We start from the raw sequence: 27,998 nt of genomic DNA on the forward strand, positions 1-27,998 counted from the left end.
GTGTCTTGGAGAAAACCTGCGGACTCCGGGAGTCTGGCCTGATAAGGCCCACCCGCGCCCCCTGCCCTGCCCCTTTTCTCCGGTCCGGCGGGGTGGTGCGGGAATCTGCTGGGCGCGGCGCAAAGGAAGCCTCGCCCTTGGCGCCAGCTCCGCTTTTGGATCCGCCAATGGCCAGCTGACCCGCGGGTCCCTGATCCCGGTTCCCATGGCAGCCCGGCGCGCTCGGCTCTCGTTGGCTGCGTCTGTCGGAGCCTCGCGTCCCGGCGCTCCTACGTTGACGGCGTGCCACGTATACCATAGCTGATTGGTCTGCCCTAGCATACGTCACTTCCCGCCCGCCGCCAGCCGGAGGTAGGAGCCCGAAGCTGTCCGTACGGCGTAGCGTCCCCGTTTGCTGTGGCCGCGGAGCTAACGTTAGCGCGGACTGGGCGGACGGGGCAGAGGCACCGTTGGTCAGTCTGGCTGGTGAAGGGCACGGCGGCGGGAGTGTGCGGCAGGGTTCCGCGAGGCGGGCCGTGGACACCTCGGAGTCTCGGACTCACTCTCCGGCCGCCCACAGGTGCAATGAAGGCACTGATTTTGGTGGGCGGTTATGGGACGCGTCTGCGGCCGCTGACGCTAAGCATCCCGAAGCCGCTGGTGGACTTCTGCAATAAGCCTATCTTGCTGCATCAAGTGGAGGCGCTGGCCGCGGTAAGGCCCGGGTCGGGGTCTTGGTAGGTCGTGGGACTGGCCAGGGATTGGAGATCGGGGACGTCCGTGCCTTCGGCTGAGCCTGCCTGGCGGCCGGCGCTGTTCTGTCCCCCAGGCCGGCGTGGACCACGTGATTCTGGCCGTGAGTTATATGTCTCAAGTGTTGGAGAAGGAAATGAAAGCGCAGGAGCAGAAGGTGAGGCACTGACTTTTGGCCTTTTCCCTTGGTCCCTGCTCTTCACTCCGATGAGAGGAAACTGACAGGGGCGCTTCTCCCTTGCAGCTAGGAATTCGAATCTCCATGTCCCACGAAGAGGAGCCTCTGGGGACAGGTCAGGAGAGAAGGAACATCCCTTGGAGAGGGTTTAGGGCCAGGAAAGGGCAAGATTAAGCTTGGATGGGGATTGCTGAGCCTGGTTCCAGGGGCTCAGACCCTCAAGATGATGGTGGCCTCTTCGTTTCCCCCAGCGGGGCCCCTGGCCCTGGCCCGAGACTTGCTCTGTGAGACTGCAGACCCTTTTTTCGTCCTGAACAGTGACGTGATCTGCGATTTCCCCTTCGAAGCCATGGTGCAGTTCCACCGGCACCACGGTCAGGAGGGTTCCATTCTGGTAAGACAGCACGTTTTCTTTCTCTGATACTCACATCCCCTCACGCCCAGTGTCTCCCCCTCTGCAGCCTTGAACTGCCCGGTGGTGTTGTGGGTGCAGAGCTGTGCAGTTTGTGCCTTTAAGCACTGGGGACAAAGCATGGGAAATTTAGGACAGCATGTCCATCAAGGCTCAGGAGTACTGGACTAGGCCTGACATCCCCCTGCACTCAGGTGACCAAAGTGGAGGAACCGTCTAAGTACGGTGTGGTGGTGTGTGAGGCAGACACAGGCCGCATTCACCGGTTCGTGGAGAAGCCACAGGTGTTTGTGTCCAACAAGATCAACGCAGGCATGTACATCCTGAGTCCTTCAGTGCTACGGCGCATCCAGGTGTGTAGAAGCCAGCTGCTGGGTGGGCTGGGGTGGGACAGGCCACCACTGCCGTGACCCTGCTCACGAGCTGCCCACTCTCACAGCTGCGGCCCACATCCATTGAGAAGGAGATCTTCCCTGTCATGGCCAAGGAAGGGCAGCTCTATGCCATGGAGTTGCAGGGTGAGGCGGGGAGGCCACAGGGTGGGGGTGGTCTGTGGCTGGGCTGAGCCCCCTGATGCATTCTCTCCCTGCAGGCTTCTGGATGGACATTGGGCAGCCCAAGGATTTCCTCACCGGCATGTGCCTCTTCCTACAGTCACTGCGACAGAAGCATCCTGAGCAGCTGTGCTCAGGCCCTGGCATTGTGGGCAACGTGCTGGTGGTGAGGCCCTTGCCCAGCCCATCATCGATTGCCTCCATCTTGGAGGACAGGTGGCCCACTTGGGTTTTCCCCGCTGTCCTCAGGACCCAAGTGCCCGTATCGGTGAGAACTGCAGCATTGGCCCCAACGTGAGTCTGGGTCCCGGTGTGGTGGTGGAGGATGGCGTGTGCATTCGGAGGTGCACTGTGCTGCGAGATGCCCACATCCGCTCCCACTCCTGGCTGGAGTCCTGTATCGTGGGCTGGCGCTGCCGTGTGGGCCAGTGGGTAAGCCTCGGGGCTGGGCTCGGTGGGGACGGTGGGGACGGCCTCTGCCTCACTGCCGTGCCTACCTCCTCCCCGCAGGTGCGCATGGAGAACGTGACCGTGCTGGGCGAGGATGTCATAGTGAGCGACGAGCTCTACCTCAACGGGGCCAGCGTGCTGCCCCACAAGTCTATTGGTGAGTCGGTGCCGGAGCCCCGCATCATCATGTGAGGGGTGCTGCGGGGCCGCTCGAGCCCCAGTTTCCCTTGACAAGGGGAACACTGGCTCGACACGTCTGAAGGCCTGGACTCATTGCCATTTGACTGGGGAGGACTGGACGAGGCTGAAGTTGCCAGACACCTGCCTTCTCCCATGGACATAATCTGGCAAGATCCTTGTTGGGCATACCCCACAAAGCCCACTCCCTTAAGAACAATGGGGCCAGGACTGTATGGAATAATAATTTAATGCTCACTGCGGCCCTGACTGAAAATCAAGCTGAGGCACAAAGAGGGCATGGCTGGGCCCCTGCTGAAGAGGTTCACACAGGCGAGGAGGTGGGATGGAGTGGGGAGAGGGGGACAGGGCAAGGGGCTCATAAATAGGGCCCAGCCTGTATTTGAGTTGAGGGGTGGAGGTTCCTGCTGTGTGGGCCAGGCAGGCCTAAGCAGCTGAGGAAGTGGCACTTGCATTGGCTGCCTTGTCCCAGTCCTCCACTGACACGATGGTGGCTTTGCAGAAGAAGCAGTCCTTGTTGTTCATCAGGTGCTGGTCAATGCAGGCTCTGCAACAGGGGAGGGCATGCCGGTGGCCAGTGTATCCCTCCCCGCCCCCACCCTGCCCCCTGTGCCCAAGGGGCCCACGTACTTGCAAGACTTGTGGCCACAGGGCTGGAACACAGCAGAGATGGGGTGAGCGTAGCAGATGGGGCAGAGGTCTTCCTCACTGGTGGGCTGCAGGGAGCAGAGTGCAGGGTGGGCTGGGTCAGACGCCCAGACAAGTGGGTGTGCACCACACACACGGTTGTGCTGATGCGTAGTGACCTGGCGTGGCCCCGGGTGCTGTGGCCCCACTCACCAGGGAGGCAGCTGCCGCCTGCGCAGATGCAGAGGTCAGGTGTGCCAGCATCTGCTCCACCTGGGCCAGCTCCTCCACGCTGATGTAATCTGTATCTGCGGCGGCGGTGGGTGGGAGGAGGGTCAGGCCAAATGAGGCCTCAGACGCCGGTGCCTCTTGAGTATTCCCAGCCTGGGAATTTGCTCTTAAGACGACTGACCCGACCCAGCCTCAAATCCCTGTCCTCCCTGGCCCACTTACAGCTCTGTAGGGAGAAGTGCTTCCGGTCAGGGGCTGGCAGGGCAGTGCCAGGGGCAGGGGGCTCCAGCTGCCCCAACAGGTAGGATATGGAGCGGAGCTGGAAGCAGGGATCAGCCAGGAGTACTGACGTGGCCCTCTCTGTCCTAGGTAGGAGAGGGTACAGGGGAAGTCAGGATCCTGGGCCTGGGATCCCTATTATTGGAGGGGTGGGGTCCTGTGAAAGTCCAGCCCACTCCCATGACCGCCTTGTTCGTCCCACCCTATCGCCCTGCTGCTCTCTGATCCTCCTAGTAAAGTCCTAGATCCCAGTAATGACCCGCCCTGAGCAGGTCAAAGGGGGCACCACCATGAGATTGTGAAAGGCCACTTGCTCTCTCTCACACATTAACCCTACAAAAGAAACACCTGCCCCTCGTACACAATAATCCTTCGAGGAAAACACCATCTCCCTAATACGCGTTTATCTTAAAAAAAAAAAAAAAAAAAACACAAGCAGCTGGAAGGCGTACCTCCCAGGCTTCCTCTTCTCTTCCGGGAGACAGGTCCTCTGGAAAGCCGCCGGCCAAACTCGCGCCCCCTGGCGGCCACGCGAGGACTACGGGGCGGGGGAGCGGGACGCGGCGGCCCCGCCCCTCCAGTGGGAGCCAATGGGGGCCGGCGGCCCCGCCCCCTGAGAAATCGCCTCCGGGGGAGTATTTAGAAGCTTGAGCGCACTCTGGAAAGCACTCAGGATGGAGTTGGGGAAGCCCGAGAAGGGCGTGGCGAGCGAGCGCGGCCAACTCGCATTTCCAAACCTGGAACCGATCGGCCTTGCGAGAGGAGCCAGCACCCTGGCTCGCTGACCGTCGCCCGGCACTTCTCACCGGAGAAGCGGGTGAGTCTCGGAGCTCTGCCGCCCACTGAGCTGCCCTGTCCTGGCCCGGCAGCCTCCCAGATGGCCCGGCTGGTGCTGCAGGGCACACTACTGTGCCTGCTGCGCGTCGGGTTAGGCACCCAGGACTCGGACAGCCTCCTGCCCCACGCGCCTCACAACTGCCCCCAGAAATGCGTCTGTGCTGCCGACCTGCTGGATTGCGCCGGCCTGGGGCTGCGGGAGGTGCCGGGCACGTTACCGGCCGCGGCTGCACACCTCGACCTGAGCCACAACGCGCTCCAGCGCCTGACCCCCGGCTGGCTGGCGCCCCTCTCCCGGCTCCGCACCCTGCATTTAAATCACAATGAGCTGGAGGCGCTGGGTCGGGGAGTTTTCACCAACGCCAGTAGCCTGCGGCTGCTCGATCTGTCATCTAACGCCCTGCGAGCACTTGGCCGCCACGACCTCGACGGGCTGGGAGCGCTAGAGACGCTGCGTCTGTTCAATAACCACCTGGCGCACTTGGACGAACGTGCCTTCCACCGCTTGGGCACACTCAGTCATCTCTACCTGGGCTGCAACGAACTCTCATTCTTCTCTTTCAACCACCTGCACGGGTTGGGCTCAGCCCACCTGCGTGTTCTGGATCTCTCCTCAAACCGCATACGACGCACCCCTGTGCCTGACCTGGCAGCGCTGCCTGCCTTTCTCAAGAACGGCCTTTACCTGCACAACAACCCATTACCCTGTGACTGCCGTCTCTACCACCTGCTGCGACGCTGGCACCAGCGGGGGCTCAGTGCCGTGAGCGACTTTGCCCGCGAGTACACCTGCCTGGCCTTCAAGGTACCCACCTCCCGCGTGCGCTTCTTTGCGCACAGCCGTGTCTTCGAGAACTGCTCGGTGGCCCTGGCTCAGGACCTGGAACGGCCAGAAGAGCAGCTGCACGTGCAGGTGGGGCGGTCCCTGCGGCTACACTGCAACACCAGCGCCCCAGCCCTGCACGTGGCCTGGGTTTCCCCGCAGCATGAGCTGCTCGTGGCACCAGGATCTCGCAATGGCAGCATTGCAGTGCTGGCCGACGGCAGCCTGACCATCGGCAGCGTGCAGCCGTGGCACGAGGGTGTCTTTGTGTGCCTGGCCACCGGGCCCCGCCTGCATCACAACCAGACGCACGAGTACAATGTGAGCGTGTCCTTTCCCCACCCAGAGCCCGACGCTTTCAACACCGGCTTCACCACGCTGCTGGGCTGCGCCGTGGGCCTGATGCTCGTGCTCCTCTACCTGTTCGCGCCGCCCTGCCCCGGCTGCCGCCGCTGCTACCACCGCACCTGCCGCTGCTGCCGCCGCTGCCGCCGCTGGCCGCAAACACCCAGCCCGCTCCAGGAGCTGAGCGCGCAGTCCTCCGTGCTCAGCACCACACCACCTGACGCACCCAGCCGCAAAGCCAGCGTCCACAAGCACGTGGTCTTTCTGGAGCCTGGCAGGAGGGGCCTCAATGGTCGTGTGCAGCTAGCTGTAGCTGAGGACTTCGACCTCTACAATCCCTCGGGCCTGCGGCTCAAGGCTGGCTCCGAGTCCACTAGCTCCACAGCCTCTGAAGGTCTGGTGATGACCTAGGCTGCCCATGGCCCGCATGGAGGCTGCTGCCCACCCGCTGCTTGTCCTGCTCCCAGCTGCTGCCCGAACAACTGCCAGCTGCTGGTGGGAAGCCCTGGGCTTGGTCCTCCAGCCTCCCACAGCGACCCCACTCGCTGGTAGAGAAGTTCAGGTCTCTTACCTCTCTCCTGCTTCTCCCCAGCACCGGGACCTAGCAGGGCCTACATGTGCCCATGAGGATTAGAACCGAGGCCCAGCTGAAAGAGCCCTTGCAATTAGAGCCCCAGAATGAGTGGCTGGGCCGAGGCGGCCAGCCATTATGGAGAGTGCTGGTGAGGCAGGGAACCGTGACCACTTCCCGCTCCCCAAGGAGATGGGAAGGGAGTGGCCCGCAGGGGAAGCGGAGGAGGATTTCAAATGAAGACCAGGCCCCACCCGCAGGGTGCAGAAGAAATTCCAAGCCCTTGCTCTGGTGAAATGTGACTGCCTGTGCACCTACATTCAGTCTACTTCAAGCTTCACAATCCATGCAGTCTGGTGAGCAGGCAAGAAGCAAGTAAGCTCAAGGGACCCCCTGGGGCATCACAGGCCACTGAGGGCAGGGCCTCTCCCACGGACTCGCAGGACAGCAGTGAGGGGCGCTACGGCCCGTATCCCCAGCTTGTCTGCAGTAAAAAGCCTGCCGAGCCTGGCTGCGACCAGAGAGCCCAGCTGGAACTTGCTGTCCTCCGAGACTAGAATCCTCTTAAGGGCTGGCACTGGTCTCAGCCCTAATGGCTGAAGCAGTGCCCTGGCTTCACATACATCTCATCGCTCCCACTGTGGGGAGGGGGAGGGGGGCTGAGCCAGGGGGCCCACAAGTATCCTGGATCCAGCTGTCATGGGATTTCTCAATAAAGGCAGTTCGTGCTCATTGCTGGAGGCTTCACAGACCCAGGTGTGTGGGCTCAGCTCTGAAGCCCAGTAGGGCTGTCCTGGCATGGCAGGCTGGCACCCCCACCTGAGGCACAGCCACAGCCAACGGCCCTGCCCGAGGCCAGGGTACCCTGCGCTGCTGAGGTCCTGGGTTCTATTCCAAGCTGCTACCACCGCCACCTAGTTACTCATTACTCGGTTCACACCTCTTCTAGCTTCCTTCTGTCTCCAGGCCTGACTGAGGCCCAGGTGAGGACGAGCCTCGGGAAGGCCCCGCCCAGTCCCCAGCACTCACCCTGAGGCTGGGCCATGCACCAGGAGTCGCACCAGGATGCCGGTCACTGCCACCAGAATGGGGTAGTGGTCCACACTCTCCAGGCCTGCGGGGAAGGGAGGAAGGGGGTGAGCCTCGAAAGCACTCCTGCTGCAGGGGCTCCAGCACTTCCCTCTATCCTCCCCACAGACAGCTGAGCTAGGCTGGGGATGCCAGGCCCCGGCGGTCCGGTGCAGGCTGTCATCGGGTCAAGCAGCACTGCTCGGGCAGAGGAACCGAGGCCTGCAGTATGCTGGTCCTGGGCTTCTCGGTCCTCACCAGGCAGCCGCAGGGTAACCACACGGTCAAAGAGGTTCCTCTCGGCTGTCACCCGGTTCAGCACCTGATTCAGCAGCTGTGGGGCAGGAACCCATTGGTGGGTGGGCTCACCACTAGGGTGTCCCCAGGGGCCTGACCCCTTGCCCAGATGGACACACCTGTGCGAGCCGCCGCAGCAGCATCTCAGAGGTCGGCCGGGCCCAGTCAAGGAAGATCTCCGGCACCAGTGTGATGGCCATCTCCAGGACGCGCAGCAGGCTGACTGACAGGTCAAAGCAGGTGGCGCATACCTTGAGCTGCCGGCTGTCCACGAAGTTCCGCTCCAGGCGCTCTGCAGCCTGATGGATCTAAGCCCCGCCGGGTAGGTGGGCAGCCGTCAGGGGTCTGCCCACACCGCGTGTCGTGCCTCGTCCTCTGCCACCCCCGGCCCACAAGGTGCCCCCATGACCCACCTCCTGGATCATGCCAATGAACTCGGAGAAGGCCCAGTTGAGCTGGTTGAGGACACTGTTGAGGAAGCTGGGGGCCACGTCCGAGCCCTCCCGCAGCAGGTCTGCCATGTGCTGCTGCAGCAGGGTGGAGGGGCAGGGCTCTGCGGGCACGGGGAGTGGGGAAGCGTGGCTGGGCATCATCGCACCCCAGTCAGTGGCCCCGCCTTCCCGCCTCTGTCCTCCCTTAGGGGGCCGCTGGTGAAGGGCAGAGAGACGGCTCTCTGGGAACCTCAGGTCTCGAAGGCAGGGGCACAGTGCTGCTAGGGGTTAGGGCTAAACCTGTCCCCTCCCTCTGCTGGGCCAACCACAGGCTGCCGTTGTTCCCAACCCCCATCCCACCCCAAGTTCTAGAACAGCCCCCAAGCGCCAGCAAGTCCTCAGTCACACGCCCTTCACGGTGTGCTAGACAGGGCGGCCCAGAGCGCTCTCCGCTCGTGTCAAGGCCATCCTCCCCAAGAGCCGGCTTTGAGCCTTGCCATCCTCCAGTCCTCTGCTGCCCTTGATGTGGCCTTGGCATAAGGCTGAGGTGGTGGGCGCCAAGTCTGGGCTGACAGGCAGCAGTAACCAGAGCCCTCAGCCGCACCCAGGCTGGCCAGCCCTCCCCCGTGCAAATCAATAGTTCCTGCAGCAGCAGGATGCGGATTTGCCCCCCTGCTCTCCACGGGCAGCTCAGGTCCACCCTAGAGCCAGGACCAAGGCAATTGGCAAGGACTTGCCATGTAACTGCACAAGGCCCTTGGCCTCTGGGGACCCCATTAGGCCCAAACACTGCCTACAAGGGCAGAAACATACCCCATGGGCTAAAGCGGGCCACTGTGTGTGGCAAGCACAGTGTGGGGCAGGCAGGCTGTGCAGCCAGACAGCCCAAGGCCCTGGGCTGGGCCCAGTGGGGGTCCTCGGGCTCACAGGACCGAGAACGCAGACTGTGCTCCCAACAAATGGCCCCTTCTTCCAGGTAGCCCTATGGACACCCTCTGGGGCCCTAGCCAACCCCCAGTCTGTGCCCCTATCTTGACTCGGATATCCAAGATCCGGCATCACCAGGTGGAAGTAAAGGGGCAGAGGACATGGAGTTGGGACAAGGCTGGAGGTCAGGGAGCTGGGTTAGAGGACAAGGGACAGGGCACGCTTGGTGTGTGAGCTGCCAGCAGCCTGGGAAGATGCTGCCCGTTTCACTGTGACCTGAGGGCACACGTGGGACTGCAGAGTCCCAGAGTGTCCTCGGACTGGAGGAAGGAGAGAACGGAAACCCTGGGGGGTGGACAGGGAGTTTGGGGCCCACTGCAAGTCCAGGACTAGGGCTGGGAGAAGTGGGGAAGTCTGTGAGAACCTCAGAACAGCGTGTGAGGGCCCCCTGCCTGCTAGACCTGGGTACTCACTCTGGAGGCTGGGCAAACTGGCATCCTCAGGTTTGGTTTTTAGCAGGTGTGGCAGCCGCGTATAGCGGTACCCAAACCCACAGCCCTAGGGGAAGAGGCGGCAGGAGGTCAGTGGGGCAGGGAAACCCCACCAGCCACAGCCACTTCCCCTCCAGCCAGCCTTACCCGCCAGAGCCGAACCAGGATCCAGTTGGTCTGGGCCCAGGGCCGCTGCTCGTAGGGAGCCAGGAGGTTCTTCACCATGGTGATGCGCCTGCGAGAGCAATGGGCGGTGGGCCCAGGGTGAGGCTCGTGCTTTGCAGGGCAGCGTGCCTGCCCCCTGCCCCCGGACCCCCACTCACTGCTCCTCAGGGATCCGCTCCACGGCCCGCAGGGAGTTGGGGTAGCACACGTAGCTGGCCAGAGCCTGCATCAGTGAGTCCCGGATGTCTGCCGGGACAGGCCACACCTCAGCAGGTGCCTGGCATGATCCTGGTGCCCATGCCTTACCCCCACCCGGGCAGCAATCTCTGCAGAAAATGGCCAGCCTGGGGTGCCACCCAGTCTGCATCCCCCCGAGCCCTCTGTCCAGCACCTCACCAGTGCCCACGATGCGTGTGTCTGCGAAGTGTTTGGCAAGGATGGCGGCCAGACGGGTCAGGGTCTCCTCATAGCCTGCAGGGTGGGGTGATAGGATGAGCTGGTGGGGACTGTGGACACCAGAGGCAGGCACATCTCTTTGTAGGTGGGCTTGGGAGGCGGGCTCCAGAGCCAGCTCCAAGGGCCAATCTGGGCCCAAGCTGCCATCTGGGGACTTTAGGCTGTGCGTTCACTAATGGTTGGCCAGAGACTAAGACACAGACTCAGGGTGGGGGCTGGGCAGGCCCCGAGGCTGAGGGCAGGGCAGGGGACGGGCCAGGAACCTAAAAGCCCACAGCCTAATCCAGAAGTGAACTGCTAAGGCCATCCCGGAATCCGGGGTCTGCAAGAAGCCCCTGTTCCTTGTGGCCACCAGCAGGGCCCCTGCTCCTTGCTGTGATCTGCAAAGACAAGCCCACCCTGCCCCTGCGTGGGATGCCACACCCCATGGTCAGTGCCAGGGCAGAGGGCAAGAGGCCGGCTGGCTCTTGGGCCACAGCAGCACCCAGAAGGAAGTGACAGTCCTGGCAGGGCGGGGCGGGGCTCCTCACACCCTGTTCTCCATCGTGTCTCTTTCCTCCTCACGCCAGGGAGCAGCTGTTAGGTCTCTGGCTGCTGGTCCTAGGACGGGGCTCTCCGCCAAGCGGGACTTGTGCAAACGCTTGTCTGATGCTGTCTGAGCCCCAGGTGGGACATGTGCTTCTGGGCCACAAGAGCTCAGAACAGGGCTCCTGGGGCTCACTCCGCGAAGGCCCCCTTTTCTGCCCCCTCCCAGCCTGAACGGCCCAATCACCTGGGAGCTCCTCCATGCTGTGCACGGGGCCGAAGTAATTCTTGAGGGCGCTATAGCTGTTGATGGCCACGCTCAGGTAGAACTCGGGCATGAAGGCAAAGAGAGAACCCGTGCGGTCGCCGTGCTCAATGGTCCGCAGGCAGACTCGAAGCAGCCAGTAAATGTCCTGCATCTTCTCCTGCAGAGGGAGGTGGGGCGGACAGGTACTGCCAGGCTGCTGTTGGTGGGGGGGTGTCATGGGGTGCAGCCCAGTCGGGGGATGAGGAAAGGCCTCCCAGGAGCACGATGTAAGGGCTGGACTCCAGGAAGCGGGAGAGGAGTTCAGGCAGGGTGTGATCAAGCACTGTGCTGGGCAGGCAGGACAGGCCACCAGCCTGGAGAGGCAGCGCTACAGCCCCGACCAGAAGCCTGTCTGTACTGTTTTAAGGTACGCAAGGCCTTAAGCAAGAGGGTGCCTTGTGACCAGAAACCTGTTGTTGGGACGCTGCCCAGAGCAGAAGGGTCTGCAGGGGCGAGTGGGGATGAGGCCGCGAGGAAGCCATGGCCACGGCCAAGTCCAGGACAGCAAAGGAGTGGACCACTGGGGAGTGTGGAGGCATGGATAGGCTGTGGGGGGCGAGGGACTTCCCGGGTGGTCCAGTGGCTAAGACTGTGCTCCCAACTAAAGAGTCCACGTGCCTCAACTAAGACCCAGTGCAGCCAAATAAATTAATATTTAAAAAAATGTTAAATGTGCATCAAAGAACACAATCAATAGAGCAGTAACATAGCCCACAGAATGGGAGAAAATATTTGTTAATTGTAGTGTGCTAAGGGGTTAATATCCAGAATACAGAAAGAACTGCTACAAATCAAAAACAGAAAAACAATCAAATTAAAAACTAAGCAAAAGGACTGAATAGATATTTCTTCAACGAAGGATATATAAAATACCCAGTAAGGTCAATGTTACTAATCTCTAGGGAGATGCAAATCAAAACTATAAAGAGACACCACTTTACACAGGTTCAGCTCAGTTCAGTTCAGTCGCTCAGTCGTGTCCGACTCTTTGCGACCCCATGAATCACAGCACACCAGGCCTTCCTGTCCATCACCAACTTCCAGAGTTTACTCAAACTCATGTCCATCAAGTCGGTGATGCCATCCAGCCATCTCATCCTCTGTCGTCCCCTTCTCCTCCTGCCCCCAATCCCTCCCAGCATCAGGGTCTTTTCCAATGAGTCAACTCTTCGCATGAGGTGGCCAAAGTATTGGAGTTTCAGCTTCAGCATCAGTCCTTGCAATGAACACCCAGGACTGATCTCCTTTAGGACAGATTATTACTAGTGAAAAAAATTTTTTCAGTGACAATTATTGGTGAGGATAGGCAGAAATTAGAACCCCGTGTCCTGCTAGTGGGAATGGTGCAGCCACTACGAAAAACAATACAGCAGTTCCTCAAAAAAATTAAAAATAGAATTACCACACAATCCAGCAATTTTGCTTCTGGGTATACACCAAACAGAAATTTTAAAAATGGGATCTTGAAAAGGTATTAGCACCCCCATTTCACAACTGCATTATTCACAAAAGCCAAAAGGTAGAACCACCTCAAATGTCCACAGAGGAATAAGTGGATAAACACCACATGATACACACACAACGGAATATTTACTGTCTTAAAACGGAAAAAAATCCTGACATGTGGTACAACATGGATGAACCATGAGATGGTAAAGCGACGTGAAGTGACCTGAAGTCTACTTAGGTGCAGTACCGAGAGCAGTCAACTTCAGAGACAGAAAGTAGAACCGTGATTGGGAACGGAGGCGCAGGGGGAGTGGGGAGTTAGTGGGTCTAAGTTTCAGTTTGGGGAGATGATGACAACAGTCCTGGAGGTGGCTGCCCAACCATGTAAATAGACTTGATGCTACTGAACTCTGCATTTAAAATGATCGAGACGGCAAGGCATGTATTGTATTCTACCATGATTTTTTTAAATGGTTAAGATGGTAAATTTTACATTATGTATATTTTATCACGATTCAAAAAGAAGGTAAGAGATGGAAGGGTGAGGTTCCTAAGAAGACAGTGCAGGGGTGGGGTGGTTGCAAGACTGCCTATGGAGGGAGGTGGATGGGCATGAAATCCTGGTGGTGGGAAGTCAGTGCCCATCTTTGTGGGGCTGGAGCAGAGGGGTAACAGGTGAGGGTGGGTGGGGTTGGGGAGGAGCCACCAGAAGAGAGAGCAAGCAGAGACGGGGAGGCAGAGACAGGGAGACCAAGAGCTGTGATCACCCACTTATGCGGGAGGGGCATGCCCAAGAAGGTAAACAGACGCCCTGACACAGGCACCTGGGGAGCATCCAGAAGCGCTCACTTGGTTGCGGGGGAGATGCCAGGGCAGCTGGGGAGATAAAACAAGTACTGTGGGTCCAGGGCCGGGGGAGGGGTGTCAAAACACAGTCACAGCAGGAGTGCACCATCTGTTCATCTGTCCTGGGAGGGCAGACTCAGCTCTCTGGTTCGCTACAAGGTCAGGAAGGCACGTGGCATTCTCCAGGATCTGGGCACGTAACTCAATGAACGAGGGAATGAATGCGTGAGGAGGGAACAAGCCACTGGCCTTAAGAGCAGGGGATGGAGGGAGTCAGAGAAGCAGACTGAGGCTGGGGGAGGCCAAGCACCCTGGACACACTAGGAGAAGAGGAGAGGCAGCAGACCCGGGAGCAGGTGGAGACAGACTGGTCCTCCAGGGGAGGACCATGAGAACTGGAATGGGGAACTGGGGTCCACAGACGGCATCTGCTTAAGTTCACGGGCATGAAAAGATCAGGGGTTATGGCACAGGGTGGGAGGAGGGAGGCTGAGGAGCTGGGAGGGGCACATGTGTGCCCGAGGCCTGGGAGGGCAAGGAGCACCGAGGGGCGGCACCACCCAGCCCAGTCAGTGACCAGTCCGTGAACTGGAGGAGGGAGCAGCTGCTGGCCGAGGCCGCCCTGCTCACCTGGGAGTAGACGGTGGCATGGACCCAGGCCAGACGGCGGCTGAGGTGATCCAGCTTTTCTGAGAAAACCTTCTGGCTCTTGGTCAGCTCCGCCAGGATGTCCTTCCTCTGCCACCCGGAGAGGAGGAGCAGAAGGCAGTCAGGACAGGGCCCGTGCCCAGACCCATGCAGCTTGGCAGGGCCCACTGTGCCCGGGGCAGGCGCAGGGCGGGGTGGACGCGGCTCCACTCTTCAAAACCCTCCTCAGTCTGACCTGCTGGTGGGCTTGGGCCAGGGCCTCGGGGCCCCTCAGAGCATGGACGTGGGGCTGTGAGCTGAGCCCATGGCGGGGTCCCCCCAGGAATGCCAGGCTAGAACTGCAGCTCTGACAGCTGCTTTTGCCCTGAACAAGCCTGGGCTCTGTGGGCAGGTGGGGCCGGGGGCTGCCAGGACAGGGAATGGCTCGTCCCCAGGTCGGAGAGCTACGGCACAGGGGCTCCAGGGGAGGAGGGCGGCAGGCCCTGCTTCCTGCTGACTCTGCACATGGCCAAGGAAGCACTCAGGGGCGAATCCATAATTGATGAGGAGAGTGGGTGTGCGTCAGCACTTAGTGGCCGGGGTGCGGGCACTTTGGCACAGGCCATGGCTCATGAACGGGGCTCAGGCCGGGCCTGGCCCTGCTGCTGGCCCCACTCTCACTGCCGTGGGCCGGCCAGGGCGGGGGTGGGACAGGAGCTGCTGGGCAGCCCCCAGGGGCAGGGAGCAGGTTTCCCTCGTGGGCTGCCCTGGAGAGCCCCAGCGAGCGAGCCGCCCTCTGCCACAGCTCGCCCTCCCCAAGTCCCACCTGCCTGCCCACCTTACCCGCTTGGGGCACCGGCGGAGCTTGTCCTCTGTGTCCCGCAGGGCCATCGCGTACTCGTTGACATCGTCAGACACTCCCACCATCTAGAGCACCAGACACCAGATATCACACGTCTGGGGGACCCTTGGGCACCTTGCACAGGGTTCTCCACACACAGCCTGGACCCCAGCCCCACCAAACCCTTCACCTTAGGAGGACAGCCCCCTCCCACAGAAGTCAACCAGGTCAGGCCCAAACGGCACCGGCAGAAACACTCGTCTTGCTATGACATATGCTCATGCATACAGCCATGCCCAGACACTGCTGCAGAAAGTGGGCTCGTGGGTGCACACAGATGCATGCAGACACACAGAACCATGTGACACGCATGTGCGAGACCTTGCCCAGCTGCTGGTGAACGCTGAGGTTATACATCATGACGGCGCCATCTAGGACTTCCAGCAGGGAGTTCTCAGTGAGGGGCTGGTCAGGTTCCTCGGGGGGCCGCCCCACCAGCAGGCCCTCATTCCACTGGCTACCTTCGACTAGGGAACAGGGCAAGGACAGGGTCAGGGTCAGGTTCGGGGCCATTCCAGTTCTCGTCTAAGCCTATGGAGCCAGGAGGGGCCTCGCAGGAGGAGAAGGAAGCCCTCGCCCCTGGCCCGGGCCCCAGGAGGGACCTGCAGGGAGAATGTGGGAGCCGGCCGAGGGCGGGGAAGGTCCTGCCTCCAGGACCTATTTTTGTAGCATCGATCTCCCGCCCTCAGAGTGCACTTCCCATACCCTTGAGATGCTGCCAGGCCACAGGACCAGGAGGGAACAGGTGTACTTGGCTCTGCGTGGGGGAGAGCCTCACAGGACAGAGGGTTCCGTCGGGGGGCCCCCCCGGCCCTGCCTGGCACCTACTGTCCTCGCGCGTCCTCTGCTCTGCGCTCAGGGTGCGGACCTTCACTTTCTCTGAGGCGCTCAGGGGCCGCCGTGGGGTCATCAGGGTCACAGCTGCGGTGCTGAGGAAGCGGTTGGCTCGGCCCAGGGTTGGAGAACTGAGCCAGCCAGGCCGAGGCAGGGGCAGCGCGCCCCCCACGGCCAGGGCCTGCATGGGGCGCTGCGGTGGAGAGAGGAGGCCAGACTCCACTCAACAATCCCAGCGGGGCTCCCTTGACTCGTGGGCTGGGGGATGGGCCCTGCGGGGCCCCGTTTACCGAGCGGCTGCTCCTTGTCCTCCAACTGCCCCTGCCCAGCCTTCACTGTGCCTCCCAAGGACCGGGGTCTCGTACGGCCTCAGCAGCTGGCGGCCCTCCCACCACACCGGCCCTCCATGCCTCCCCTATAGCATGGGACCCTGCCGGGTGACAAGCTCCTTGCCAGCACGGATGGGGAGATGGCCCGTGGGACACCCTGGCCCTAATGCTAGAAGGACAGCCCAACACAAAGTCCCCGCCTGCCCCTACCGCGGCACCTGGGCCGCAGCGGGGGCTGGCTCCTCGTCCTCGTCCAGGTCGTCCATGGTGGTCGCCTGGAGCTCCAGCGGGTCGATCAGGATGTTGGCCTTGGAGGCAAGGTCATCTAGGAGGAAGGGCAGCAAGGCTCTCAGGCAAGTGGAGGGGCGAGGGGTCACAGGTGGAGCCGCTCAGGACAGTGAGAGGGTGCTGGAGTCACATATAGCATGGTGCCTGTGCCTTGCCCTCCACCTGCTCCAACCCAGCCTTCACCCTGCACCCCAAGGCCTTGGGTCTCGTGGGGCAAGTCCTGCTAAGTGAGGCAGGAGGCTCTCCTGTCACTCCCTCTGTCTTTATCTCTGAGACCTCACTCTCTCCAGGGCCCTCCTACTCCTCTGACTTTCTTCCTTGTCCTGCGCCGTAAACTGAAGCTGATCCAGAGCTGTCCAGGCCTCACTGCAGGCCTGTCCCCACCTCTATTCTGACAGCCAGACATAGCAGCTCCGCCTCCAGCCCAGGCCTTCATCCTGGCTGCATCGCTGGGCCCTCAAACACACTGCACCGCCTTCCCTCTCCTGTAGTTCCTGTTCCTGAGGATGCCTCAACCTCACAGCCTCTGGCAGGAAGCCTGGGGTCATCCCTCCCCCCATGTCCTCCCACCTCCTCTGCTGCCTGGACGACTCTGCTTCCTCGTCTCCTTTCTGGGCCCTTGCACTCCACCTGCCACACCCCAGCGTCCAGAGAGAACTTCTTACGATGCAGACTCCCAACCCCAATCTTGCTCCTCTGCTTCAGGACCTTCCGAAGCTACCCCGGTCCCCAAAGGAGCCTCCAGCAACTCTGTAGCCCTGCAGACTCCCGGGCCTCATCTCCCACTGCTTCCCACCTCTCATTTCCCTCTCCGGCACACCAGCTCCGGCACACCTCTCCAGGCCGTGCTGGGCCGCTGCTGGCACCTCTGCCCCCACTCACACTGTGCCCTCAGTCCTCTGCACCGGAGCTGCTTGTGCTCATCCTTGAAAGCAGCTCAAGCAGCAAACATGCGCCAGCTCTCCCCACCCCACCCCTCACCAAGACCCCGAGGTTCCCCTGCTCCATCAGCCCGCGATTTCATGACAGGGCTCTCAGACCTCCTCTGGGGTGGATGCAAGGGAAGGAATAGCTGGACGACAGCCCTAGGCAAAGGAGGCCCAGCAGCATCTTCTCCGCTGAGCAGGTGGAAAGCTCGGGCGCCCTCTGGTGGACACAGCACAGCTCAGCAGTCAAGGCAGGGCTGGCTCAGGAGCTGCCCTGTCCACCACCCACGGGCCTGCACACACCTTTGAGCGTCTTCCGAAGGTGTGAGAGGAGGCCTCCGAGGCGCTGCAGGTCAAAGTAGTCCACCTTGCCGTTATAGAAGATCTGGGGTGGGACGTAGGCTTCTGCGAGGTCAGACCAGCAGTCAGAGCTCAGCAGGACCCCTGGCCTAGGCCACCGCGACCTGACCAGCCTTGCCCTACCACTCCTGCCCTCTGCCATTTCAGGTCAGTTCCAGGAACAGCACAACTTGGGATGAAGGGGGCATTCTTGGTTGTGCATCACCCAGGGAAGAATCAGAGGACCCTGACCCAGCCCTGTGGGAGATCCCCCAATCCAGGCTGCTCCCACTGAGCCTTGAGGACTCCATTCCACACAAACAGTGCCCTCAGCACCTCAGAGCCCAGCCAAGGCATCCCTGACGAAGGGCTGGGTGGGAAAGGACTGAGGAAAGGGGCCTATGGAGGACAGGAAGCTGGGGACCATCAGCGCAAACACCGTGCCCCAGGGAGCAGGGCTCCATCAGGCAGGAGGCCTGGGACAGCGCCCCCAGCCCTGGCCTCAGCCAGCCTCCACACCAACGGCCAGGGCTGCCCAGCGCCCAGCTATGCCCAGCGCCTGCCACGTGGGGCCCGGGCCACGCTCACCCTCACTGAAGGAGGTGCGCGGGTTTGAAGCCTTGTACTCGTCCCAGTAGAAGCGCAGGGCCGAGATCAAGCGGTGCAAGAAGCAGACCATGTACTCGGGGGGGCAGAGCATGGGCGTGTTCTGTAGACACAAGTGTGAGACACGCGTTTGTGCAGCCCAGAGGCCAGCCCACTCCTCATCCGAGGCCCTGCCCTGGGACCCGGGGCTCAGTGGGGAGGGCAGGGTGACGACCAGATGGTGCCTGAAGCCAGGTGCAAACCCGGAGACACAGCCAGGGTGGGGACACCTACCCCCCGGCCGCTGGCATTCTCCTGCAGAAACTTCCGGAACTTGGTCAGAAAGATGTACCTGGAAGCTTCACCCTTTGGGGGAAGGAAAGCTGAGGCTGTGAGGAGCTGAGGATGCTGGCCCCAGACTGGACCCAGTGGCGCGTCCCAGCCCGCACCCTGCACAGGGCCCATGCCAGCCCTGCCCTCTGGGTCTCCGGGCCCCGTCTGGCACCCTCCCCACCAGGGACGCAGGCAGGCCTGGGAGTCACTCACCCCATTGCCATCCTTATTGTTCAGCAGCAGCTTCAGGATCTGGACCTGTAGTTCTTCCACCACTGGGAGTGGGGCGAGGAGCAGGACACCCTCAGGCCAGGCCGGGCCCTCAGGCTCCCAGGGATGGGCCAGGGGAGCAGCTTTGGATCAGGGTTCTACCACCAGGGATCCCCGCGTCCCACCTAAGCATGGTCCCCTCCAAGTGCCCCAAGTACACCCGCGCACAAATCCTCCACCCTCACCCAGTGCCCGAGACTGGGGGCCAACCTTCAATGCGCTTCTTGAGCCTCTGGCAGCCCCGTTCGTAGGCACGCCGCCGAAGCCTCTCCTCGGCGGTCTCTTCCCTCATCTCCTCTTTGCCCTGGGCAGGGGCAGGGGGATCTGAGATGGCAAGACTCACCCAGGACCCAGGAGAGCTCTGCTCCCACCCTCAGCCCAGCAAGCAGCCTCGTGTGCCAAGCGCAGGTGGTCCAGACAGCCCAGATCAGCCCTCGCTGTGACTGCGCCCACCCGCCTCAGGCCCACTCACCTCCCTGGGGGAGCGGTGGGGCCACCATGTGGTCGGGATAAGCTCCTGGAGGCCTGCCTCCTCCACGCGCAGCGGGCTCTTGATGTAAAAGAAGACGACAGACCGCAGCACATCGAAGCTGGTGGTTGTCAAGGCAGAGCTCTGCTCACCACCAGGGCCCCGCACACCCTTGCGAGTCCTCCCTGGGAAGCCCTCCCAGAGCCTGCCCTCCCCCATCTCAGGGGCCCATGGCTGCTGTGTGCCTGCTTGCCCTGCCTCTGAGCCCTGAGAAAGGGCTGTGGTTGTCAATGCCGTGCCCAATTCCCTCCAAGTGCCTGATCACGGCTTGTCACAGGAGCAGGTGCTGGGACAGCTGGGTGGAGGGCTGTGGCCTTTCCATGTGCTTCTGCCTCCTAGAGGCTGAGGACCCCAGAGAGAGAGGACAGCTACCAGCACAGGCTTCCCAGCCAGGGGCCCGAAACTATGCTCTCTTTCCTATTCCTGCCGTTCTCCATGTGTTTCTGGAAACACAAGAACTGACTCTGTCAAGATCTCACCCGCCATGGACAACAGATAAAAGCTCAGTGCTTTGGCTGAAGAGCGCAGGTGTGGGTGGCACCTCACCCACCTCCGCATAGCGCTACCCTCCTTGCTCTGGAGAGAAAGTGCTGGAAGGCTGAGTCCTGAAGCAAGGTGGCTCTGGCCCTCCTGAGCCTCCAGGGGGAGCCCTGGCTGAAGGTACACCACCCTCCCAGGACCTCTGCTGGCCCCAGCGGGCACCACAGGTCTGGCTGCCTGGCAGCAAGGGGAGGATACAGGACGTTGCTCAGCAGAAACTTGCGGGACTTCTGGTGACTGAGGATGGCGATGGTGAGCCGCAGGTAGCGGATCTGCAGGGAGAGGGTGCTCAGAGAGGGCGGGGGAGGCCCGGGGGGCTCAGGGCCCGGGGCGGGAGCTCCCACCTGCAGGCTTAGGTCGGGGACGATGGGCGAGAAGCGGTACAGCCGCAACAGGGACATCATCAGCTGCTTGAGGCAGTCCTGCACCTCATAGTCCTGGAAGAGGCGGTCAGGCTGCACAGCGAGCCGCCGAGGGCAGCCCGGGCCGGCCGTCCGCGCGGCCTTCTCCAACGCCTCCCCGCACCTCCCCCGTCCCGGCCTCACCTCCATGAAGAGCCACAGGAGGTCCAGGACCTGGTGCACCACGGTCTGCGCCCGCTCGGGGGGGCCCGCCTCCACGACACCCAGCAGGAAGCTCATGAGCACGGCCTCCACCACGTACACCTCGCGCTGCACCAAGGCCGGGTGCCAGTGAGATGGCGGCCTTCTACCCCACTCAGGCCCATCCCCCAAGCCCTGACCAAGGCCATAGACGGACTCCTGGGCCCCCTCGAGCAACCCTAAGACATGGAGGAGCCCGTACGGGGTCTGAGGGGGACACAGGAAAGGCTGCTGCCCCACGGCCCCAGTGGGGCTCCGCACAGGCCGTTCCCTTGGCCTGGGATGTCACCACCCCTGGATCTTTTCTAGAAAGCCCAACACCCTCAACTGGAAGCATCTCCTCCTCCCTGCCCCCCGCTGCCCCATGACATCCTTGAGGTCTGAGGGCTCTGGTCACGGGGGCCCCGCCAGGTGATGCGGCTGGACCGCACGCACCTCAGCACCCCAGCCCACAGCCTGGGCCTTTCCCCCTCGCGTCCCCTCACCAGGAGCGGTGCGAAGTGATGGAATATGTGGGCCAGGGTGAGGAGGATGGTGGGCTGGCCCTGCAACCGCCACTCAGAGCTCTCCTTCTCCACCAGCCGCCCTTCCTGGGGGTGCAGAGGAGGAGAGGGCGGTGAGGGGTGGAGGGCTGCAGAAAGCCCCCAGCCCCCCTGGCCCGGACATCGGCTTACCACGGGGTCCAGCTCCACGCTGAGCGCGGCCCGGAAGCAGCCCAGCAACCTCTGTGCCCGAGCCAGGTCGGCGCTCGGCGGGTCCTGCAGGGGCCGGTAGCCTGCCACTGGGTAGGTACCACCGCGTTAAGCCAGCAACACCGGCTCTGTGGCTCAGCACGCCCACCCCTCCCACCAAGACCCCTGTGGTGGGGCCTGGGCTCCAGGGCAGGGCTGCGAGGTCAGACTGCCTAGTTTGCACCACACCCCTCCCTCTCCTCTCTCTGTGGACTGAAACTTCTCTTGCCTCTTCATGCTCTTCGCTGTTCAACTGAAACAACGATGCTTAGTGTAAGCATCATCTTTGACACTCACCTAAGCCGTACCCTATTCACTCCTCATGGCAGCTGGGCCTGCCCCGGCCCACAGAGCTCTGGGAGCAGGGAGCCCCCCTCCCGTTTCCTCAAGCACATCCAAACAGCCCACAGCCTTCTTCACAAAAGGATATCGCAGGGGACGGCTGCCGAAGTTGAAGGCCACAGACTCCTTGAAAGAGAGGCTGATGGCTGGGAAGTAAGCCATGCCCAGGCCCCTGGATAAGTTCTCAAAGGCAGTGCCCAGTGACACACCATTCCTGGAGCAGAAAGGAGGGCCCGTGAGCCAGGGCTAAGAAGGAGGTGGCTGAAAGGGACCCGCGAGCAGCCTCCAGCTGCCAGAGCCAAAGCCCTTACAGGAGGGCCCAGACCATGAGGGCAGCCTGGGGATGCCCCAGAGGCCAGGCCTGAGGACAGAGGGGAGACTCACAGGGAGAAGGACAGAGTGCCTTCGTCCAGGTCGATCAGGCAGCTCACGATGTCCCCTGCTGCCCACGCCTGCCAGGGGAGGAAGCCATGCAGATGAGCAGAAGCCCAGGGCCCTGCCCACACTGCCCCTCCCCTGCGTCTTCCACTGCACCCAGGGGAGACTGGCCACAGGACAGAGGGCAGGTGGGCAGCAGGGGCCTGGGCCTCACCTTTCCGTAGTTCGTCGTGGTCACGTTCCACTTGCGTACCCGGTTGCCGTCATAGGCATAGGAGTTGTGTGTATCTCCAACCCCCTCCTAGGGAGGAGTCATCCGTGAGGTATGGGGAGTGGGGAGGGGCAGGGCCAGAGCCCGCCAGGCACCAGCCTTGGACCCATATGGCTCTACTGAAGGGGGCTGACGTACTGAGGGAAGGCAAGAGAGCTGCTTCCGGGCTGGGGTATCCTGGGATGGGGTGGGAGATGGTCCTCCTCCAGAGGGCAGTCCAGGTGTGGGTCCTGAACAGACCCCATTGGGCTGGGGGGTTGCCTGAGCCCTGCTGAGGCCTGCTGCGGACAAGATCTCCCTGGGAGGGGCCCCTCTCCGCCAGTACCTCCTGATTGAAGCGGCAGTTGATTGTGCACCAGCCAATCTGCATGAGCCCCTGGGAGGAGATGAGCACCTCGTAGATCCATTTCCCTGGAAAGAGTCATGTCAGACTCAGCAGGGAAACAAAGACTGCCTCCTGTCTCAGGCCTGGGCCCTCGAACTCCCTGCCAACTCCCCGGGGCCATGGCGGAGCATGATCTCACCTTTGTACACGCACGTGGTGGAGCGGATCGTCCCAAAGTTGCTGTGTCCAATCACCTGGGTGGGGAGCAGGGGGTGGTGAGCCTCCTCCCAGGCACACAGGGGGCCTCCCCAAAGAAGCACAGTGCCATGCCAACTCGGCTCGCCTTGGTAGCGACACCTGTCGTGGCCAATGCTGAACCATGCCGGAACAGGGTGGAAGGGCCCAGGCCCGGGTCAGGAGGGATCCTGGGCCGGAAGTGTGACGGGAGGGGGCTGTGTTGGGAAGACCTCAGGGCTGGGGTCACACCAAGAGGGTTTCGGGGCTATGTCAGGAGGATTTGGGGGTTGGGGACCCAATGGGCCACATCAGGAGGGGCTTGGATCTAGGGCCCCATGCCTTGCCCTTGCTCACCCCCAAGAGGTCATCATCCACCAGAAGCAGCCCTTCAAAGCCACCTGTGTGGTCGAGGACCACAGTGGACGGGCCAAGCCGCCCTTCAACCTGTTCTGCAAAGCAGAGACGAGGGTGAGGGGTTGGGCCAGGCACAGGCTCAGGCAGACACAGAAAGGGCACCGAGCCCCCCAGCCCTTGAACCCCCTTCCAGATTTATGCTGCCACCTACCCTGGCTCTCCTCCTCCTCGTCCACATGTAACAGCTGGTCCAGATGCTCTGGCAAGTTCTGGAAGTTCAGGGGTTTCCTGGGGAGAGTGAGAGGCTGAGAGGGGGCCCCCAAGTCTTTGAAACCAGCCAGATGATGCCAAACCCCTCTCCCAGTCCCCTTCTCCTGAGCTGAGGAGGGTGGCTGCCCAGACTCCAGAACAAGGGGTGTGCCAGTCCCACATTCTGGGATGCTGGGGGTCAGAAGACTGGGTTATCCACTAAACTTGGAGCACTACAAGACTGATTTTAAAAAAAAAGAAGAAGAAGAAGGAAGAGCCCTCTGTCAGCCTCAATCCCCTCATCTGTACAAATGGAACAACAGCTGTATGTCAGAGATGCTGTGAAGAGTCCGAGCAGTAATGCTCCCTGTGTAGCCCAGGACCTGCCCACTCCTGAAGGTGGCTTGTTGATTACGCCTGGGCCAGGAGGGCTGGGAGAAGCGCAGAACCCCAGGATGCTCAGTACCAAGACCGTCTAGTCCAATCCTTGACCCCAGGTCTGTGGTCCCATCCAGGGAAGCCTGTGTGTTGAATGAGACATGTCCTGGGAGGATGCAGAGCTCAGCCCTCTTAGCTTCTGGCTGGCTGTGTCCTGGACCCACCTGCAGAGGAGAGGAGAGCACACGGCAGGCCACCTGCCCCAGCCAGAGGGGCTGGGAGGATGTGTCTGAGTGGCCCCCTCATCCTCCCAGCACACATGCCCAGAGGAGAAAGAGTTCTGCCTAATGCTGGCCAGCTAATCCTGAGCTCAGCTGCTAAGAATAGCCAGGAATGAGGTGGTGTAACTAGCAGGGCTCCAGGAGCAGAGTCCCAGGCCCATCCGGATCCAGCCCTCAGACTGCTGGCACCTGCTGTTCCATGTCGAATCCCAGCTCACACCCTGCTCACTGCCTGAGAGGTCAGGCCCTGGAAGGGCACGTGGATGGGCCAGCGCACCGACTCTCTGGCTAGGTAGCTTCAGCCCAGGCCCAGGGGCTGTATGTTCCCACACCGTGAGCTACAACTGACCTTGAGCTGCAAGGAGGAGAGACTCATGAAGCCTCCTCCCCACTGCTGTGGAGCCCCAGGTCAAGGCCAGGAGGCAGCTGTGCAATGGGGTGCCTTGCCAGTAACGTGGAAGGCTGGAGCCCCTCTGTCTCTTAACACCCCCAGTGGGCCCACAGATCAAGTAGGCTTCCTCAAGGGCACTTCTTACAGGCCCACACTGGGAGGGCTGCTCCAGTCCTGTGCCTGCTTTTAAGAGCAGCTGTGGGCAGGCAGTCTGAGACTCGGCCTCAGTGAATGCCTGCAGCACCTCCCATTTGGCCTCAGCCCTGGCTTGGCCTTTCTGGCCTGCCCAGGTCCTGGCCCAGAATTCTGCGTCCCCACCACCACTGACTAACGGCTCCGCCACCTGCTCTCACTCCTGGCAACCGCGGCACCAGTGGTGGCAGGATCATTTCTGCTGTCACATGAGGGAGGGATCGGGTGGCCCTGGGGACAGGCCAGGACTGGGGCTGGGGCAGAGGTGGGCCCCAGCCCTCCACAAGTGGAAACCCTTTGGCCACCATGACTGCTAAAATGGAAGAGGGGGCCCTTTGGGCCTACCCAGTGAGCAGAAACTGCAAGACAGAACAAGGCTGGCTGGCGAGGGGGCTGAGACATAGGGACACCCATGCCTCACTGCAGGGAGGAAGAATGTTCAGAACCCTTTGAAGAAAAAGAAATTCACCAGCAGTCCTACGAGTGACTGAGATTCAAACACTCCAGGCACGTGATCCCAACCATGGGTGTCCACGCAGCACTGTTTACAAAAACCAAAGCCCCCCTAAACCAGGGCAGCGCTCAGGCAGATTCCTGGCTCTAAAAGATGCCCACCACTATCAACGTGTCATGTAGAAAACCATGCAGGAATAACCTCTGATGACAAAAACAGGATTTAAAACTCCAATAAACTTTTGGGGTTATGTCCATGCAGTGATGGCTTCTCAGGTTATCTGTGTCGCAACTAGATGGTGTGCTTTAAATACACGCAGTTTATGGTATGCCGCTTATTCCTCAATAACTTTAAAGAAACTGACAGTGACAAAAATTTTAAGCAAATTTCCCATACGGCAAAACCCAAACTGCATACATTATGAGATAAAGAAAACAAAATGGAATCACGTGCCATCGTTTATATTAGAAGATGGCAGACGCTTTTGCTTTTACAAGTTGCTGCTAAACTACACTTATAACTTGGGTATAAGCTCAACTTAAAAATACTAAACATGCAAGGAATAAAGGGCTGATGGGGTCTGCATATTATAGATCCAGCAGAGGCTATGGAGGGCCAGGCTGCAGCGGAGGTAAGGCCAGGTGCAGATGGACCAGATGCTGCATGTAGAGTAGGTATGAAGTGCTACGCAGAGGACTAACCCTGCACTGTGCCCCTGACCTCTGCTACACCCTCAGAAGGGAGGTACCAGCACTGCCAGGGCGAAGAATCTGGTACTCTTTGGGCCACAGGTCTCACAGTCAGGAGCGGCAGAGCGAGGATGGAATGCAAGCCAGCCTACCCAGAGCCCAGCCTCCCTCCCCACAACCCAGCCTCCCGCCTCTGGTCTGGCCCCGCAGAGGGAAGGGACAGCCATCCGGCCATACCTGCTGGTGGCTGCCGCGGGTCCGTGATCAGGAGAAGAAAAGACACGGTGCAGGTAGTCGTTCAGCAGCTTCTCATGCACGATGCCTGGGCCACAGGTTAGAAGGGAGAAGGGACACAGGGTCAGTGTGGCTCCCAGTCCCTACCGGCCACAGAGGCTCCTGGTCCAAGCCCAGCCACAGGGGTCAGAGGAGCAGTCCTGGTGGGTGCCCTGCTCCATGGCAGTTGGTGGAGAAGAGGGGGCTCACAGGTACAGGGAGGCGCAGGAGGGCCCAGGGCTCAATGGACCCGGGACATGGTTGCCTCTGTGTCTTCTTCCTGCTTCCCTCAACACTGGGAGCCTCCTCCCCCCCCTGCCAACCCTTACCTGTGACCCTGGATTTCTCAGCATCTGAGGTCAGTTTGTAGCTCTTGCGGGAGAAAGCCATGCCACCCTCCTTGGATGCCATCTTTCACCTCTTGTGGGCAGCCTGTAGTCCTGAGGGCTTAAGCAGAGGCAGAGCCTGTCTATTTGAAGGAAGCCAAGGGCCCCCATATTGACCTCAATCCTGGGGTGTCAGGAAGGCCTAGGGACAGGTGAAGCCACTGCACATGCACTCACGCATGCACCAACCCAGGAAGTCTCTCACCACTCTGCCAGACCCTGGGGCCCTCCAAGCAGGGGTTTCCAGCTTCCTACACAGGGAGGGTGGGTGGGGGTCTGGGACCACGTGACAGTACCCCCACCCTGACCCAGTGCTCACTCAGGCCCCGACAGGGAGCAGATGCCACATGTGTTTGTTAAAGCAAACTATTAACGAATGCCTCAACCCAGTGGGAAATCAGACCCAGGTGTCCAAAGGGAGGTGGCCCAGGAACAGAGCTCCTGTATCCTTCTCGGCTATCAACCACGCTGGGTCCACATGTGGAAGAGAGAACCCTACACCTAGTCCACCATCCAAAGACCTTGGTGTCATCTCCAGCTGCAAGTCTTACTGACATCCAAGGCCAGGACCCCCTGCCTCAGTTCCAGGATCCTCCTCCCTTCTCTTTTCCAAAGACCTGCCAGTTTTCTTGTCTCCACCAACACACACAACATCCTACCCCCTCACAGCAGCAGCCCTGCCCTCATTACAGAACACACTGTTCCCACTGCTGTCCATCCCTCACACACCATGGTGTTGTTACAGCTGCTTCCGAAGGGGCACTAAGTCACTGGTGCCAGCCTCACTGATCTAGAGCTGTGTTGCCCAACACAGCAGCTGTTAACCACATGTGGCTCTTTAAATTTCAATTCAAGTTTCAGAGGGCTTCCCAGGCAGTGCTAATGGTAAAGAACCCGCCTGCCAATGCAGGAAGACCTAAGAGATGTGGGTTCAATCCCTGGGTCAGGAAAAGTTAAAAAATTTAAAAGTCAATTTCTCAATTCGACTGGTCACGTTTCAAGGATTTCCGTGGCCCCATGTGGTTAATGGTAACTGGACTACACACCGAAAATAAAGAACACTGCCATCATCACAGAAAGTTCTATTAGTCGGTGCGGGTCTAGAGCCTAGTCCGCCAGCAATGCCTGAGACAGAACTCCTCTCTCTTATCTCACCCCAAACAGCTCCTCTGCTCCCGCCACACATTCTTGCCCACTCCCAGTTGGCACCACGCCTGCCCCTCAAGAAGGCGACTCCCTGCCCTGCCGCCCGCCACCGGCCTCTGCCACAGAGCAGGTGCACGACAGGTTAGACGTTGTCACGGAGCTGATGAGCAAACCTTCCGGACATCCACTCCAGGTGTCAGGTGCTGACGACCCAGGTGGGAGGCGGGCCTTGACTTTTGCCCGGGGGCTCCCTGTCACGTCGTCCCGCTCAGCCCCGCCGAGGGTTCCGGGCTCGGAACCGAAGCCACCCCCAAGGACGCGAGGGCACCGCTAGTCTCCCCTGAGTCGCCTCCGTCCCGGCCCCAAGCTCTGGAGGACCCTCCAGGCCAGCTCCGGCCCGGAGTCCGGCACCACAGGCTGCGATCCCTCGCGCGGCGAGCACTCTCACAACTGGACAGGCCGGGGACGCAAGGGGAGCCACGGGGAAGCCCGCCCATCTCGGAGCCCGGCCGCCCCTCACTCACCCCCCAGCCTCCGCCGCGGAGTCCCGACTCACAACATCCGCCCAGCTCTCGGCTACGGCGCCCGTCCGGGACCAAACCGCGCGGCCGCCGCGCAC

The 27,998-nt window shown here is 61.1% G+C and overlaps 3 protein-coding genes across 12 annotated transcripts; 2 read left to right on the forward strand and 1 right to left on the reverse strand.

Moving 5' to 3' along the window:
* The first annotated feature begins 323 nt into the window (after positions 1 to 323).
* GMPPB (GDP-mannose pyrophosphorylase B) lies at positions 324 to 2,766 on the forward strand. 3 transcript variants are annotated; one of them, XM_043886784.1, is made up of 9 exons: positions 324 to 452; positions 560 to 693; positions 809 to 889; positions 977 to 1,025; positions 1,162 to 1,304; positions 1,517 to 1,675; positions 1,762 to 1,840; positions 1,915 to 2,042; positions 2,126 to 2,766. In XM_043886784.1, exons 2-9 carry the CDS (start codon positions 565 to 567, stop codon positions 2,516 to 2,518), a joined length of 1,161 nt encoding a protein of 386 aa, XP_043742719.1. In that variant the 5' UTR covers positions 324 to 452; positions 560 to 564; the 3' UTR covers positions 2,519 to 2,766. The 3 variants fall into 3 exon arrangements, with proteins under 3 accessions (XP_043742719.1, XP_043742718.1, XP_043742720.1); XM_043886785.1 differs by having other exon boundaries at positions 325 to 693; positions 2,126 to 2,308; positions 2,387 to 2,766; XM_043886783.1 differs by having other exon boundaries at positions 324 to 693.
* RNF123 (ring finger protein 123) lies at positions 2,736 to 27,989 on the reverse strand. Of its 8 annotated transcripts, none has more exons than XM_043886770.1 (39): positions 27,904 to 27,989; positions 26,177 to 26,294; positions 25,812 to 25,896; positions 23,152 to 23,228; positions 22,941 to 23,035; positions 22,549 to 22,603; positions 22,350 to 22,435; positions 21,968 to 22,054; positions 21,760 to 21,827; positions 21,464 to 21,589; positions 20,977 to 21,091; positions 20,788 to 20,892; positions 20,246 to 20,371; positions 20,045 to 20,137; positions 19,899 to 19,972; positions 19,104 to 19,221; positions 18,842 to 18,935; positions 18,575 to 18,636; positions 18,323 to 18,394; positions 18,032 to 18,152; positions 17,408 to 17,509; positions 16,109 to 16,215; positions 15,556 to 15,754; positions 15,049 to 15,194; positions 14,670 to 14,753; positions 13,830 to 13,937; positions 10,845 to 11,022; positions 10,013 to 10,087; positions 9,775 to 9,862; positions 9,599 to 9,686; positions 9,434 to 9,518; positions 8,016 to 8,155; positions 7,722 to 7,910; positions 7,564 to 7,639; positions 7,267 to 7,351; positions 3,605 to 3,747; positions 3,365 to 3,459; positions 3,155 to 3,240; positions 2,736 to 3,071 (listed from the first exon to the last, which is right to left on the reverse strand). In XM_043886770.1, exons 2-39 carry the CDS (start codon positions 26,256 to 26,258, stop codon positions 2,951 to 2,953), a joined length of 3,936 nt encoding a protein of 1,311 aa, XP_043742705.1. In that variant the 5' UTR covers positions 26,259 to 26,294; positions 27,904 to 27,989; the 3' UTR covers positions 2,736 to 2,950. The 8 variants fall into 8 exon arrangements, with proteins under 8 accessions (XP_043742705.1, XP_043742709.1, XP_043742708.1 ...); XM_043886774.1 differs by having other exon boundaries at positions 15,556 to 15,656; positions 16,101 to 16,215; XM_043886773.1 differs by having other exon boundaries at positions 26,177 to 26,287; positions 27,904 to 27,973.
* AMIGO3 (adhesion molecule with Ig like domain 3) lies at positions 3,747 to 6,972 on the forward strand. Its single transcript, XM_043886778.1, has one exon. The coding sequence runs from the start codon at positions 4,539 to 4,541 to the stop codon at positions 6,075 to 6,077; it is 1,539 nt and encodes a 512-aa protein (XP_043742713.1). The 5' UTR covers positions 3,747 to 4,538; the 3' UTR covers positions 6,078 to 6,972.
* Positions 27,990 to 27,998: the final 9 nt, after the last annotated feature.

This window comes from Cervus elaphus, chromosome 24, assembly GCF_910594005.1.
Source record: "Cervus elaphus chromosome 24, mCerEla1.1, whole genome shotgun sequence".
NCBI classification, from domain to species: Eukaryota; Metazoa; Chordata; class Mammalia; order Artiodactyla; family Cervidae; genus Cervus; species Cervus elaphus.

Bases quoted from the DNA above. Each gene is read 5' to 3' on its own strand.
- GMPPB (XM_043886783.1), top strand. From the start codon at position 565: ATGAAGGCACTGATTTTGGTGGGCGGTTATGGGACGCGTCTGCGGCCG. The intron at 1,305-1,516 runs GTAAGACAGCAC...CCCTGCACTCAG, and splicing joins GTCAGGAGGGTTCCATTCTG to GTGACCAAAGTGGAGGAACC. The intron at 1,841-1,914 runs GTGAGGCGGGGA...CTCTCCCTGCAG, and splicing joins CTATGCCATGGAGTTGCAGG to GCTTCTGGATGGACATTGGG.
- AMIGO3 (XM_043886778.1), top strand. From the start codon at position 4,539: ATGGCCCGGCTGGTGCTGCAGGGCACACTACTGTGCCTGCTGCGCGTC.
- RNF123 (XM_043886770.1), bottom strand. From the start codon at position 26,258: ATGGCATCCAAGGAGGGTGGCATGGCTTTCTCCCGCAAGAGCTACAAA. The intron at 21,828-21,967 runs GTGAGGCCCAGG...CTCCCCTGGCAG, and splicing joins CCACGACGAACTACGGAAAG to GCGTGGGCAGCAGGGGACAT. The intron at 19,222-19,898 runs GTATCCTCCCCT...GACAACCACCAG, and splicing joins TTTCTGCTGAGCAACGTCCT to CTTCGATGTGCTGCGGTCTG.